The 16,759-nt window shown below is 58.0% G+C and overlaps 1 protein-coding gene across 1 annotated transcript in view; it reads left to right on the top strand.

Moving 5' to 3' along the window:
* Window positions 1–334: 334 nt before the first annotated feature.
* The window catches only part of LOC306957596 (myosin-binding protein C, fast-type-like), a gene marked incomplete at both ends in the record, with an annotated part of 30,172 nt that continues 13,747 nt past the window's right edge, over window positions 335–16,759 (top strand). Inside the window, 6 exons of the mRNA XM_079551081.1 lie at window positions 335–356; window positions 457–591; window positions 2,469–2,636; window positions 5,280–5,368; window positions 10,843–11,035; window positions 15,593–15,732. Coding sequence (XP_079407207.1) covers window positions 335–356; window positions 457–591; window positions 2,469–2,636; window positions 5,280–5,368; window positions 10,843–11,035; window positions 15,593–15,732 — 747 coding nt within the window. The remainder of the gene's footprint in view (window positions 357–456; window positions 592–2,468; window positions 2,637–5,279; window positions 5,369–10,842; window positions 11,036–15,592; window positions 15,733–16,759) is intronic.

A 16,759-nucleotide genomic window follows, 5' to 3' on the forward strand; every position in this document is an offset into this window, starting at 1 on the left:
GGGGCAGTGGGGGCTGAATGTGGGGCAGTGGGGCTGAATGTGGGGCAGTGGGGGCTGAATGTGGGGCAGTGGGGCTGAATGTGGGGCAGTGGGGCTCAATGTGGGGTGATGTGGGGCAGTGGGGCTGAATGTGAGGCAATGGGGGCTGAATGTGGGGCGATGTGGGGCAGTGGGGTCTCAATGTGGGGCAGTGAGGGCTGAATTTGTGGTGATGTAGGGCAGTGGGGCTGAATGTGGGGCAGTGGGGTCTCAATGTGGGGCGATGTGGGGCAGTGGGGGCTGAATGTGGGGCAGTGAGGGCTGAATGTGGGGCAGTGGGGCTCAATGTGGGGCGATGTGGGGCAGTGGGGCTGAATGTGAGGCAATGGGGGCTGAATGTGGGGCGATGTGGGGCAGTGGGGCTCAATGTGGGGCGATGTGGGGCAGTGGGGCTCAATGTGGGGCGATGTGGGGCAGCGCCGACCAGTGAGCCGACCCACGTGGTTCTGGAGGACGTCACGGACACCACGGCCACCCTCAAGTGGAGGCCCCCAGAGCGAATCGGGGCCGGCGGCGTCGACGGATACCTGGTGGAGTGGTGCAAGGAGGGATGTGAGTCCGCGCCGCCCCACAGCTGCCCCATAGATCCCCCATAGCTGCCCCATAGCTGCCCCATAGATATCCCATAGATCCCCCATTGCTGCCCCATAGATCCCCCATAGCTGCCCCATAGATATCCCACAGCTGCCCTATAGCTGCCCCATAGAGATCCCATAGCTGCCCCATAGATATCCCATAGCTGCCCCATAACTGCCCCATAGCTGCCCCATAGATATCCCATAGATCCCCCATAGCTGCCCCATAGATATCCCATAGATCCCCCATAGCTGCCCCATAGCTGCCCCATAGATCCCCCATAGCTGCCCCATAGATATCCCATAGCTGCCCCATAGCTGCCCCATTGATATCCCATAGCTGCCCCATAGCTGCCCCATAGATATCCCATAGGTATCCCACAGTTATCCCATAGATATCCCATAGATCCCCCATAGCTGCCCCATAGCTGCCCCATAGATATCCCATAGATCCCCCATAACTGCCCCATAGCTGCCCCATAGGCGCCCCTAGTGGTGCCCTTTCCCCTTATCCTGACCCCTGACCCTTCCCTTAACCCTGACCCCCTCCCCTAACCCTGACCCCTGACCCCTAACCCTGCCCCATACCCTGACCCCTAACTGTGCCCCACAGCCCCTAACCCTAACCCCTGACCCCCATGCCCTAACCCTGACCCCTGACCCCTAACCCTGCCCCATACCCTGACTCCCTCCCCTAAATCTGACCCCAGACCCTGACCCTAACCCTGACCCCTAACCCTGCCCCACAGCCCCTGACCCTAACTTGACCTCTGACCCCTAACCCTGACCCCTAACCTGGACCCCCTCCCCTAACCCTGACCCCAGAACCCCTCCCCTAATGCTGACCCCTGACCCCTAACCCTGACCCCTCCCCTAACCCTGACCCTTACCCCTAACCCGGACCCCTGACCCCTGACCCCTAACCCTGCCCCACAGCCCCTGACCCTAACCTTGACCCCTGACCCCCTAACCCTGCCCCATACCCTGCCCCCCTCCCCTAACTCTGACCCCTGACCCCCTCCCCTAACCCTTACCCCTGACCCCTGACCCTGACCCCTAACGCTGACCCCTGACCCCTAACCCTGACCCTTACCCCTAACCCTGACCCCTGACCCCTAACCCTGCCCCACAGCCCCTGACCCTAACCCTGACCCCTGACCCCTAACCCTGCCCCACAGCCCCTGACCCTTAACCCTGACCCCTGACTCCTAACCCTGCCCCACAGTCCTTACCCCTAACCTTGACCCCTGAGCCCTAACCCTGCCCCATACCCTGCCCCCCCTCCCCTAACCCTGACCCCTAACGCTGACCCCTGACCCCTAACCCTGACCCTTACCCCTAACTTGACCCCTGATTCCTAACCCTGCCCCACAGTCCCTAACCCTAACCTTTACCCCTGAGCCCTAACCCTGCCCCCCTCCCCTAACCCTGACCCTAACCCTGACCCTAACCCTGACCCCTAACCTGCCCCACAGCCCCGGACCCTAACTTGACCCCTTCTAACCCTGCCCCACAACCCCTGACCCTAACTTGACTCCTGACCCCTAACCCTGCCCCATACCCTGCCCCCCTCCCCTAACTCTGACCCCTGACCCCCTCCCCTAACCCTTACCCCTGACCCCTAACCCTGACCCTTACCCCTAACCCTGCCCCACAGTCCCTAACCCTAACTCGACCCCTGACCCCTAACCCTGCCCCACAGCCCCTGACCCTAACCCTGACGCCTGACTCCTAACCCTGCCCCACAGTCCCTACCCCTAACCTTGACCCCTGACCCTTAACCCTGCCCCATACCCTGCCCCCCTCCCCTAACCCTGACCCCTGACCTTTGACCTTTGACCCCCCCCCAACCAGCGGACGAATGGGTGGCAGCCAACACGGAGCTGGTGGAGCGCTGCGGGCTGACGGTGCGGGGCCTCCCCACGGGGGAGCGGCTGCTCTTCCGGGTCATCAGCGTCAACATGGCGGGCAAAAGCCCCCCGGCCACCATGGCGCAGCCTGTCACCATCCGAGAGATCGTGGGTACGCTATGGGGCGCTATGGGGCGCTATGGGGCGGTTATGGGGCGCTATGGGGCGGTTAGGGGTCAGTATGGGGCGGTTATGGGGCGCTATGGCACAGCCTGTCACCATCCGAGAGATCGTGGGTACGCTATGGGGCGCTATGGGGCGGTAAGGGGTCAGTATGGGGTGGTTATGGGGCGCTATGGGGCGGTAAGGGGTCAGTATGGGGTGGTTATGGGGCACTATGGCGCAGCTTGTCACCATCCGAGAGATCGTGGGTACGCTAGAGGGCGCTATGGGGTGGTTATGGGGCGCTATGGGGTGGTAATGGGTACGTTATGGGGCGGTTATGGGGCGCTATGGGGTGGTTATGGGTCAGTATGGGGTGGTTATGGGGCGCTATGGGGTGGTTATGGGGCGCTATGGGGTGGTAATGGGTCAGTATGGGGTGGTTATGGGGCGCTATGGGGTGGTTATGGGTACGTTATGGGGTGGTTATGGGGCGCTATGGGGTGGTTATGGGTCAGTATGGGGTGGTTATGGGGCGCTATGGGGTGGTTATGGGTACGTTATGGGGCGGTTATGGGGCGCTATGGGGTGGTTATGGGTCAGTATGGGGTGGTTATGGGGCTCTATGGGGTGGTTATGGGTCAGTATGGGGCAGCCTGTCACCATCCGAGAGATCGTGGGTACGTGGGGGGGGCGATTAGGGGGCGCTATGGGGTCAGTATGGGGTGGTTATGGGGCGCTATGGGGTAGTTATGGGTCAGTATGGGGTGGTTATGGGGCGCTATGGCGCAGCCTGTCACCATCCGAGAGATCGTGGGTACGCTATGGGGCGCTATGGGGCACTACGGGGTCAGTATGGGGCGGTTATGGGGCGCTATGGGGTGGTTATGGGTCAGTATGGGGCGGTTATGGGGCGCTATGGGGTGGTTATGGGTCAGTATGGGGCAGTTATGGGGCGCTATGGGGCGGTTATGGGTCAGTATGGGGCAGCCTGTCACCATCCGAGAGATCGTGGGTACGCTAGGGGGCGCTATGGGGCGCTATGGGGTCAGTATGGGGTGGCTATGGGGCTCTATGGGGTGGTTAGGGGTCAGTATGGGGCGGTTATGGGGCGCTATGGGGTGGTTATGGGTCAGTATGGGGCAGCCTGTCACCATCCGAGAGATCGTGGGTACGCTATGGGACGCTATGGGGCACTATGGGGTGGTTAGGGGTCAGTATGGGGTGGTTATGGGTCAGTATGGGGCGCTTATGGGGCGCTATGGCGCAGCCTGTCACCATCCGAGAGATCGTGGGTACGCTATGGGGCGCTATGGGGTGGTTATGGGGCGCTATGGGGCGTTACGGGGTGGTAATGGGGCAATATGGGGCGCTATGGGGTGCTATGGCGCAGCCTGTCACCATCCGAGAGATCGTGGGTACGCTATGGGGCGGTTATGGGGCGCTATGGGGCGGTTGTGGGGCGCTATGGGGCGGTTATTGGTCAGTATGGGGTGGTTATGGGGCGCTATGGGGTGACTATGCGTCGCTATGGGGCAGTAAGGGGTCGCTATGGCGTAGCCTGTCACCATCCGAGAGATTGTGGGTACGCTATGGGGCACCTAGGGGGCGCTATGGGGCGGTTATGTGGCGATATGGGGTGGTTATGGGTCAGTATGGGACGGTTATGGGGCGATATGGGGCAGTTATGGTCGCTATGGGGCAGCCTGTCACCATCTGAGAGATCGTGGGTATGGGTGGGGGACGCTGTGGGGTGGTTGTGGGGTGGTTGTGGGTCGCTGTGGGGCAGTTATGGGTCTCTATGGGGCACTTATGGGGCACTTATGGGGCTCTTGTGGGTCTCAATGGGGCATTCATGGGTCTCGATGGGGCACTTATGGGGCACTTATGGGGCACTTATGGGTCTCTATGGGTCTATGGGCACTTATGGGGCACTTGTGGGGCACTTATGGGCCTATGGGGCACTTACAGGTCTCTATGGGTCTATGGGCACTTATGGGGCACTTGTGGGTCTCAATGGGGCACTTATGGGGCACTTGTGGGTCTCAATGGGGCACTTGTGGGGCACTTATGGGTCTGTGGGTCACTTATAGGGCACTTGTGGGGCACTTGTGGGTCTCAATGGGGCACTTATGGGGCACTTATGGGGCGCTTATGGGTCGCTATGGGGCACTTGTGGGACACTTATGGGGCACTTGTGGGTCTCAATGGGGCACTTGTGGGTCTCTATGGGGCACTTGTGGGACACTTATGGGGCACTTGTGGGTCTCAATGGGGCACTTATGGGGCACTTATGGGGCACTTGTGGGTCTCAGTGGGGCACTTGGGCAATTATGGGTCTGTGGGTCACTTATAGGGCACTTGTGGGTCTCAATGGGGAACTTAGGGGTCTCTTGGGGCACTTATGGGGCACTTATGGGTCTCTATGGGGCACTTATGGGGCACTTGTGGGTCTCAATGGGGCACTTATGGGGCACTTATGGGGCACTTGTGGGTCTCAGTGGGGCACTTATGGGTCTCTTGGGGCACTTATGGGGCACTTATGGGTCTCTATGGGTCTATGGGCACTTATGGGGCACTTATGGGGCACTTATGGGTCTCTATGGGGCACTTATGGGGCACTTATGGGGCACTTGTGGGTCTGTTCGCTCAGAGCGCCCCAAGATCCGGCTGCCTCGGCACCTGCGCCAGACCTACATGAGGCGCGTGGGGGAGCAGGTCAACCTCGTCATCCCCTTCCAGGTACGGCCTGCCGCTGCCCCATAGATCCGCCCCATAGATCCGCCCCATAGATCTGCAACGCCCCATAGATCTGCCCTGCCCCATACATTCACCCCATAGATCCGCCCTGCCCCATTCATCTGCCCCATAGATCTGCAACGCCCCATAGATCTGCAACGCCCCATAGATCTGCCCCATAGATCTGCAACGCCCCATAGATCCTGCCCCATAGATCTGCAACGCCCCATAGATCTGCCCTGCCCCATACATTCACCCCATAGATCCGCCCTGCCCCATAGATCTGCCCCATAGATCCACCCCATAGATCCGCCCCATAGATCTGCAACGCCCCATAGATCTGCCCTGCCCCATACATTCACCCCATAGATCCGCCCTGCCCCATTCATCTGCCCCATAGATCCGCCCCATAGATCTGCAACGCCCCATAGATCTGCCCTGCCCCATACATTCACCCCATAGATCCGCCCTGCCCCATTCATCTGCCCCATAGATCCACCCCATAGATCCGCCCCATAGATCTGCAACGCCCCATAGATCTGCCCTGCCCCATACATTCACCCCATAGATCCGCCCTGCCCCATTCATCTGCCCCATAGATCTGCAACGCCCCATAGATCTGCAACGCCCCATAGATCTGCCCCATAGATCTGCAACGCCCCATAGATCCTGCCCCATAGATCTGCAACGCCCCATAGATCTGCCCTGCCCCATACATTCACCCCATAGATCCGCCCTGCCCCATAGATCTGCCCCATAGATCCACCCCATAGATCCGCCCCATAGATCTGCAACGCCCCATAGATCTGCAACGCCCCATACATTCACCCCATAGATCCACCCTGCCCCATTCATCTGCCCCATAGATCCGCCCCATAGATCTGCAACGCCCCATAGATCTGCCCTGCCCCATACATTCACCCCATAGATCCTCCCTGCCCCATTCATCTGCCCCATAGATCCGCCCCATAGATCCGCCCCATAGATCTGCAACGCCCCATAGATCTGCAACGCCCCATACATTCACCCCATAGATCCACCCTGCCCCATTCATCTGCCCCATAGATCCGCCCCATAGATCTGCAACGCCCCATAGATCTGCCCTGCCCCATACATTCACCCCATAGATCCGCCCTGCCCCATTCATCTGCCCCATAGATCCGCCCCATAGATCTGCAACGCCCCATAGATCTGCCCTGCCCCATACATTCACCCCATAGATCCGCCCTGCCCCATTCATCTGCCCCATAGATCCGCCCCATAGATCTGCCCCATAGATCCGCCCCGCCCCATAGATCTGCTCCATACATCCACCCTGCCCCATAGATCTGCCCCATAGATCTGCCCCATACATCCACCCCGCCCCATAGATCCGTCCCATAGATCTGCCCCACCCCATAGATCTGCCCCATAGATCCACTCTGCCCCATAGATCCGGCCCATAGATCCACCCCATAGATCCGCCCCATAGATCTGCCCCATAGATCCACCCCATAGAACCGCCCCATAGATCTGCAACGCCCCATAGATCTGCCCTGCCCCATACATTCACCCCATAGATCCGCCCTGCCCCATTCATCTGCCCCATAGATCTGCAACGCCCCATAGATCTGCAACGCCCCATAGATCTGCCCCATAGATCTGCAACGCCCCATAGATCCTGCCCCATAGATCTGCAACGCCCCATAGATCTGCCCTGCCCCATACATTCACCCCATAGATCCGCCCTGCCCCATAGATCTGCCCCATAGATCCACCCCATAGATCCGCCCCATAGATCTGCAACGCCCCATAGATCTGCCCTGCCCCATACATTCACCCCATAGATCCGCCCTGCCCCATTCATCTGCCCCATAGATCCGCCCCATAGATCTGCAACGCCCCATAGATCTGCCCTGCCCCATACATTCACCCCATAGATCCGCCCTGCCCCATTCATCTGCCCCATAGATCCACCCCATAGATCCGCCCCATAGATCTGCAACGCCCCATAGATCTGCCCTGCCCCATACATTCACCCCATAGATCCGCCCTGCCCCATTCATCTGCCCCATAGATCCACCCCATAGATCCGCCCCATAGATCTGCAACGCCCCATAGATCTGCCCTGCCCCATACATTCACCCCATAGATCCTCCCTGCCCCATTCATCCGCCCCATAGATCCGCCCCATAGATCCGCCCCATAGATCTGCAACGCCCCATAGATCTGCAATGCCCCATACATTCACCCCATAGATCCACCCTGCCCCATTCATCTGCCCCATAGATCCGCCCCATAGATCTGCAACGCCCCATAGATCTGCCCTGCCCCATACATTCACCCCATAGATCCGCCCTGCCCCATTCATCTGCCCCATAGATCCGCCCCATAGATCTGCAACGCCCCATAGATCTGCCCTGCCCCATACATTCACCCCATAGATCCGCCCTGCCCCATTCATCTGCCCCATAGATCCGCCCCATAGATCTGCAACGCCCCATAGATCTGCCCTGCCCCATACATTCACCCCATAGATCCGCCCTGCCCCATTCATCTGCCCCATAGATCCGCCCCATAGATCTGCCCCATAGATCCGCCCCGCCCCATAGATCTGCTCCATACATCCACCCTGCCCCATAGATCTGCCCCATAGATCTGCCCCATACATCCACCCCGCCCCATAGATCCGTCCCATAGATCTGCCCCACCCCATAGATCTGCCCCATAGATCCACTCTGCCCCATAGATCCGGCCCATAGATCCACCCCATAGATCCGCCCCATAGATCTGCCCCATAGATCCACCCCATAGAACCGCCCCATAGATCTGCAACGCCCCATAGATCTGCCCTGCCCCATACATTCACCCCATAGATCCGCCCTGCCCCATTCATCTGCCCCATAGATCCACTCCGCCCCATAGATCTGCCACACCCCATAGATCTGCCCCATAGATCCACTCTGCCCCATAGATCTGCCCCGCCCATACATCCGCCCCATAGATCCGCCTCACCCCACAGATCTGCCCCATGGATCCACTCTGCCCCTTAGATCTGCCCCATAGATCTGCCCCGCCCCATAGATCTGCCCCATACATCCGCCACCCCCCATAGATCTGCCCCATACATCTGCCATGCCCCATAGATCTGCCCCATAGATCCACTCTGCCCCATAGATCTGCCCCATAGATCCGCCCCACCCCGTAGATCTGCCCCACCCCATAGATCTGCCCCATAGATCCACTCCGCCCCATAGATCTGCCCCATAGATCCGCCCTGCCCCATAGATCTGCCCCATAGATGCACCACACCCCACAGATCCACCCCCATCCCCGCCCCATAGATTCACCCCCACCCCATAGATCTGCACCCATCCCCGCCCCATAGATCTGCCCCCACCCCATAGATCTGCCTCCATCCCCACCCCATAGATCTGTTCCCACCCCATAAATCTACACCCGCCCCTGCCCCATAGATCTGACCCCATACAACCCCATCTGACCCCATCTGGCCCCATATGACCCCAACTGACCCCATCTGACCCCATCTGACCCCATCTGACCCCATATGACCCCGTACAACCCCATCTGACCCCATCTGACCCCATATAACCCCATCTGACCTCATCTGACCCCATCTGACCCCATACGACCCCATCTGACTCCATCTGACCCCGTCTGACCCCATCTGATCCTGTCTGACCCCATACAACCTCATCTGACCCCATACGACCCTATATGATCCCATCTGACCCCATCTGGCCCCATCTGACCCCATACGACCCCATACAACCCCATATGTTCCCATATGACCCCATCTGACCCCATCTGACCCGTATAACCCCATCTGACCCCATCTGACCCCATCTGACCCCGTCTGACCCTGTCTGACCCCATCTGACCCCATACGACCCCATCTGACCCCATATGACCCCATACAACCCCATATGACCCCATACAACCCCGTCTGACCCCATCTGACCCCATCTGACCCCGTCTGACCCCATATAACCCCATCTGGCCCCGTCTGACCCCATCTGACCCCATACGACCCCATCTGACCCCATCTGACCCCGTCTGACCCCATCTGACCCTGTCTGACCCCATACAACTTCATCTGACCCCATCTGACCTCATACGACCCTATATGATCCCATCTGACTCCGTATGACCCCGTATGACCCCATATGATCCCATATAACCCCATACGACCCCATCTGACCCCGTCTGACCCGTCTGACCCCATCTGACCTCATACGACCCCATCTGACCCCATCTGACCCCGTCTGACCCCATCTGACCCCATACGACCCCATCTGACCCCATCTGACCCCGTCTGACCCCATCTGACCCCATCTGACCCCATCTGACCCCGTCTGACCCCATCTGACCCCATCTGACCCCATCTGACCCCATCTGACCCCGTCTGACCCCATCTGACCCCATCTGACCCCATACGACCCCATCTGACCCCATCTGACCCCGTCTGACCCCGTCTGACCCCATCTGACCCCATACGACCCCATCTGACCCCATCTGACCCCATCTGACCCCGTCTGACCCCATCTGACCCCATCTGACCCCATACAACCCCATCTGACCCCATCTGACCCCGTCTGACCCCATATGACCCCGTACAACCCCATCTGACCCCATCTGACCCCATATAACCCCATCTGACCTCATCTGACCCCATCTGACCCCATACGACCCCATCTGACTCCATCTGACCCCGTCTGACCCCATCTGATCCTGTCTGACCCCATACAACCTCATCTGACCCCATACGACCCTATATGATCCCATCTGACCCCATCTGACCCCATCTGACCCCATACGACCCCATACAACCCCATATGTTCCCATATGACCCCATCTGACCCCATCTGACCCGTATAACCCCATCTGACCCCATCTGACCCCATCTGACCCCATCCGACCCCATCTGACCCCATATGACCCCATACAACCCCATATGACCCCATACAACCCCGTCTGACCCCATCTGACCCCGTCTGACCCCATATAACCCCATCTGGCCCCGTCTGACCTCATCTGACCCCATCTGACCCCCTATGACCCCATACAACCCCGTCTGACCCCATCTGACCCCGTCTGACCCCATACAACCTCATCTGACCCCATCTGACCTCATACGACCCTATATGATCCCATCTGACTCCGTATGACCCCGTATGACCCCATATGATCCCATATAACCCCATACGACCCCATCTGACCCCGTCTGACCCCGTCTGACCCCATCTGACCCCATCTGACCCCATCTGACCCCGTCTGACCCCGTCTGACCCCATCTGACCCCATCTGACCCCGTCTGACCCCGTCTGACCCCATCTGACCCCGTCTGACCCCGTCTGACCCCATCTGACCCCATCTGACCCCGTCTGACCCCGTCTGACCCCGTCTGACCCCATCTGACCCCGTCTGACCCCGTCTGACCCCATCTGACCCCATACTCCCCCCATCCCCCCAATCAGGGGAAGCCCCGGCCTCAAGTGACCTGGAGCCGCGGCGGTTCCCCACTTCCGGCGGAAGTGCAGACCCGCACGTCGGACGTGGACTCGGTGTTCTTCATCCGCTCCGCCACGCGGGAGCTGTCCGGCGACTACGAGATGCGCGTGCGCATAGAGAACATGGAGGACAGCGCCATCGTGCGGCTCAGGGTCGTAGGTACGGCCTGGGAGGACCGGCGGCGCCCAGGGGGGTCCGTGGGCACTTTGGGGTTTCTATGGGGTTTCTATGGGGTTTCTATGGGGTCTTTGGGGTCCTTTGGGGTTTCTATGGGGTCTTTGGGGTCCTTTGGGGTTTCTATGGGGTTTCTATGGGGTTTCTATGGGGTCTTTGGGGTTTCTATGGGGTTTCTATGGGGTTTCTATGGGGTCTTTGGGGTTTCTATGGGGTTTCTATGGGGTCTTTGGGGTTTCTATGGGGTCTTTGGGGTCCTTTGGGGTTTCTATGGGGTTTCTATGGGGTCTCTGGGGTCCTTTGGGGTTTCTATGGGGTTTCTGTGGGGTCTTTGGGGTCCTTTGGGGTTTCTATGGGGTCTTTGGGGTCCTTTGGGGTTTCTATGGGGTTTCTATGGGGTCTTTGGGGTTTCTATGGGGTTTCTATGGGGTTTCTATGGGGTCTTTGGGGTTTCTATGGGGTTTCTATGGGGTTTCTATGGGGTCTTTGGGGTTTCTATGGGGTCTTTGGGGTCCTTTGGGGTTTCTATGGGGTTTCTATGGGGTCTCTGGGGTCCTTTGGGGTTTCTATGGGGTTTCTATGGGGTCTTTGGGGTCCTTTGGGGTTTCTATGGGGTTTCTATGGAGTTTCTATGGGGTCCTTTGCGGTTTCTATGGGGTTTCTATGGGGTCCTTTGGGGTTTCTATGGGATTTCTATGGGGTCTTTCGGGTCCTTTGGGGTTTCTATGGGGTCTTTCGGGTCCTTTGGGGTTTCTATGGGGTCTCTGGGGTCCTTTGGGGTTTCTATGGGGTTTCTATGGGGTCTCTGGGGTCCTTTGGGGTTTCTATGGGGTTTCTATGGAGTTTCTATGGGGTCCTTTGGGGTCTTTTGGGGTTTCTATGGGGTTTCTATGGGGTCTCTGGGGTCCTTTGGGGTTTCTATGGGGTTTCTATGGGGTCTCTGGGGTCCTTTGGGGTTTCTATGGGATTTCTATGGAGTTTCTATGGGGTCCTTTGGGGTTTCTATGGGGTTTCTATGGGGTTTCTATGGGGTTTCTATGGGGTCTCTGGGGTCCTTTGGGGTTTCTATGGGGTTTCTATGGGGTCTTTGGGGTCCTTTGGGGTTTCTATGGGATTTCTATGGAGTTTCTATGGGGTCCTTTGCGGTTTCTATGGGGTTTCTGTGGGGTCCTTGGGGTTTCTATGGGGTTTCTATGGGGTCTTTGGGGTCCTTTGGGGTTTCTATGGGGTTTCTATGGGGTTTCTATGGGGTCTTTGGGGTCTTTTGGGGTTTCTATGGGGTTTCTATGGGGTTTCTATGGGGTCTTTGGGGTCTTTTGGGGTTTCTATGGGGTTTCTATGGGGTCTCTGGGGTCCTTTGGGGTTTCTATGGGGTTTCTATGGGGTTTCTATGGGGTCTTTGGGGTTTCTATGGGGTTTCTATGGGGTTTCTATGGGGTCTTTGGGGTCCTTTGGGGTTTCTATGGGGTCTTTGGGGTTTCTATGGGGTCTTTGGGGTCCTTTGGGGTTTCTATGGGGTTTCTATGGGGTCTTTGGGGTTTCTATGGGGTTTCTATGGGGTTTCTATGGGGTCTTTGGGGTTTCTATGGGGTTTCTATGGGGTTTCTATGGGGTCTTTGGGGTTTCTATGGGGTCTCTGGGGTCCTTTGGGGTTTCTATGGGGTTTCTATGGGGTCTTTGGGGTCCTTTGGGGTTTCTATGGGGTTTCTATGGGGTTTCTATGGGGTCTTTGGGGTCTTTTGGGGTTTCTATGGGGTTTCTATGGGGTCTCTGGGGTCCTTTGGGGTTTCTATGGGGTTTCTATGGGGTCTCTGGGGTCTTTTGGGGTTTCTATGGGGTTTCTATGGGGTTTTTGGGGTCCTTTGGTGTTTCTACGGGGTTTCTATGGGGTCTTTGGGGTCCTTGGGGTTTCTATGGGGTCTTTGGGGTCCTTTGGGGTCCTTTGGGGCTTCTATGGGGTCTTTGGGGTCCTTTGGGGTTTCTATGGGGTCTTTGGGGTCCTTTGGGGTTTCTATGGGGTTTCTATGGGGTCTTTGGGGTCCTTTGGGGTTTCTATGGGGTTTCTGTGGGGTCTTTGGGGTCCTTTGGGGTTTCTATGGGGTTTCTATGGCGCCTTTGGGGTCCTTTGGGGCCTTTGGGGTTTCTATGGGGTCTCTGTGGGGTCTTTGGGGTCCTATGGGGTCTCTATGGGGTCTCTATGGGGTCTCTGTGGGGTCTTTGGGGTTTCTATGGGGTCCTTTGGGGTTTCTATGGGGTTTCTATGGGGTCTCTGTGGGGTCTCTGGGGTCCTATGGAGTCTCTATGGGGTCTCTATGGGGTCTCTGGGGTCCTATGGGGTCTCTATGGGGTCTCTATGGGGTCTTTGGGGTTTCTATGGGGTCCTATGGGGTTTCTATGGGGTCTCTGTGGGGTCCTATGGGGGTCCCTATGGGGCGCTATGGGTCTCTATGGGCTTTCTGTGGGTCCCCGTGGGTCTCTATGGGCTTTCTGTGGGTCCCTATGGGTCCCTGTGGGTCCCTATGGGGTTTCTGTGGGTCCCTATGGGTCCCTATGGGTCCCTATGGGGTTTCTGTGGGTCCCTATGGGTCCCTATGGGTCCCTATGGGGTTTCTGTGGGTCCCTATGGGTCCCTATGGGTCCCTATGGGGTTTCTGTGGGTCCCTATGGGTCCCTATGGGTCCCTATGGGGTTTCTGTGGGTCCCTATGGGTCCCTATGGGTCCCTATGGGGTTTCTGTGGGTCCCTATGGGTCCCTATGGGTCCCTATGGGGTTTCTGTGGGTCCCTATGGGTCCCTATGGGTCTGTATGGGGTTTCTGTGGGTCTCTATGGGTCTCTATGGGGTGCTGTGGGTCCCTATGGGTCTCACTTGGTCCCTATGGGTCCCCATGGTTCTCTATGGGATTTCTATGGGTCCCTCTGGGTCTCCATGGGTCCCTGTGTGTCCCTATGGGTCCGTATGGGGTTTCTGTGGGTCCCTATGGGTCTGTATGGGTCTCCATGGGTCTGTATGGGTCTCCATGGGTCCCTATGGGTCCCTATGGGTCCCTATGGGTCTCTATGGGTCCCTATGGGGTTTCTGTGGGTCCCTCTGGGTCCCTCTGGGTCTGTATGGGTCTCTATGGGTCCCTATGGGTCTCTATGGGTCTCTATGGGGTTTCTGTGGGTCCCTCTGGGTCTGTATGGGTCTCTATGGGTCTCTATGGGTCCCTATGGGTCTCTATGGGTCTCTATGGGGTTTCTGTGGGTCCCTCTGGGTCTGTATGGGTCTCTATGGGTCTCTATGGGTCCCTATGGGTCTCTATGGGTCTCTATGGGGTTTCTGTGGGTCCCTCTGGGTCTGTATGGGTCTCTATGGGTCTCTATGGGTCCCTATGGGTCTCTATGGGTCTCTATGGGGTTTCTGTGGGTCCCTCTGGGTCTGTATGGGTCTCTATGGGTCTCTATGGGTCCCTATGGGTCTCTATGGGTCTCTATGGGGTTTCTGTGGGTCCCTCTGGGTCTGTATGGGTCTCTATGGGTCTCTATGGGTCCCTATGGGTCTCTATGGGTCTCTATGGGGTTTCTGTGGGTCCCTCTGGGTCTGTATGGGTCTCTATGGGTCTCTATGGGTCTCTATGGGTCCCTATGGGTCTCTATGGGTCTCTATGGGGTTTCTGTGGGTCCCTCTGGGTCTGTATGGGTCTCTATGGGTCCCTATGGGTCCCTATGGGTCTCTATGGGTCTCTATGGGGTTTCTGTGGGTCCCTCTGGGTCTGTATGGGTCTCTATGGGTCTCTATGGGTCCCTATGGGTCTCTATGGGTCTCTATGGGGTTTCTGTGGGTCCCTCTGGGTCTGTATGGGTCTCTATGGGTCTCTATGGGTCTCTATGGGTCCCTATGGGTCTCTATGGGTCTCTATGGGGTTTCTGTGGGTCCCTCTGGGTCTGTATGGGTCTCTATGGGTCCCTATGGGTCCCTATGGGTCTCTATGGGTCTCTATGGGGTTTCTGTGGGTCCCTCTGGGTCTGTATGGGTCTCTATGGGTCTCTATGGGTCCCTATGGGTCTCTATGGGTCTCTATGGGGTTTCTGTGGGTCCCTCTGGGTCTGTATGGGTCTCTATGGGTCTCTATGGGTCTCTATGGGTCCCTATGGGTCTCTATGGGTCTCTATGGGGTTTCTGTGGGTCCCTCTGGGTCTGTATGGGTCTCTATGGGTCCCTATGGGTCCCTATGGGTCTCTATGGGTCTCTATGGGGTTTCTGTGGGTCCCTCTGGGTCTGTATGGGTCTCTATGGGTCCCTATGGGTCCCTATGGGTCTCTATGGGTCTCTATGGGGTTTCTGTGGGTCCCTCTGGGTCTGTATGGGTCTCTATGGGTCTCTATGGGTCCCTATGGGTCTCTATGGGTCTCTATGGGGTTTCTGTGGGTCCCTCTGGGTCTGTATGGGTCTCTATGGGTCCCTATGGGTCTGTATGGGTCTCTATGGGGTTTCTGTGGGTCCCTGTGGGTCCCTATGGGTCCCCGTGGGTCCCGGTGACGCCGTGTTGCCGTGGGGCAGAGCGGCCGGGCGCCCCACGGATGGTGGCGGTGGCGGAGGTTTGGGGCAGCAACGCGCAGCTGCAGTGGGAGCCGCCCAAGGACGACGGCAACGCCGAGATCAGCGGCTACACCGTGCAGAAGGCCGACACCAGGACCATGGTCTGCCCCATAGATCCTGCCCCATAGATCCATCCTGCTCCATACAGCTGCCCCATACAGCTGCCCTATAGATCCTGCCCCATAGATCCTGCCCCATAGATCCATCCTGCTCCATACAGCTGCCCCATAGAGCTGCCCCATAGAGCTGCCCCATAGATCCTGCCCCATAGATCCTGCCCCATAGATCCATCCTGCTCCATACAGCTGCCCCATAGAGCTGCCCCATAGATCCTGCCCCATATATCCATCCTGCCCCATAGACCTGCCCCATAGATCCTGCCCCATAGAGCTGCCCCATAGATCCATCCTGCTCCATACAGCTGCCCCATAGTTCCTGCCCCATAGAGCTGCCCCATAGATCGTGCCCCATAGAGCTGCCCCATAGATCCATCCTGCTCCATACAGCTGCCCCATAGACCTGCCCCATACATCCACCCTGCTCCATAGATCCTGCTCCATAGATCCTGCCCTATAGACCTGCCCCATAGACCTTCCCCATAGATCCGCCCTGCCCCATAGATCCGCCCCATAGACCTGCCCCATAGACCCAACCTGCCCCATAGATCCTGCCCCATAGATCCATCCTGCCCCATAGACCTGCCCCATACATCCGCCCTGCTCCATAGATCCTGCCTCATAGATCCTGCCTCATAGATCTGCCCCATAGATCTGCCCCATAGATCCTGCCCCATAGATCCTGCCCCATAGACCTGCCCCATACATCCGCCCTGCCCCATAGATCCTGCCCCATAGATCCTGCTCCATAGATCCTGCCTCATAGATCTGTCTCATAGATCCTGCCCTATAGATCCAACCTGCCCCATAGATCCTGCTCCATAGATCCTGCCCCATAGATCCACCCCATAGATCCATCCTGCCCCATAGACCTGCCCCATACATCTGCCCTGCTCCATAGATCCTGCCTCATAGATCCTGCCCCACAGATCCTGCCCCATAGACCTGCCCCATAGACCTGTCCTGCCCCATAGATCTGCCCTGCCCCATAGAGCTGCCCCATAGATCTGTC

This window comes from Tetrao urogallus (assembly GCF_951394365.1).
Source record: "Tetrao urogallus genome assembly, contig: scaffold_146, whole genome shotgun sequence".
Lineage (NCBI taxonomy): Eukaryota > Metazoa > Chordata > Aves > Galliformes > Phasianidae > Tetrao > Tetrao urogallus.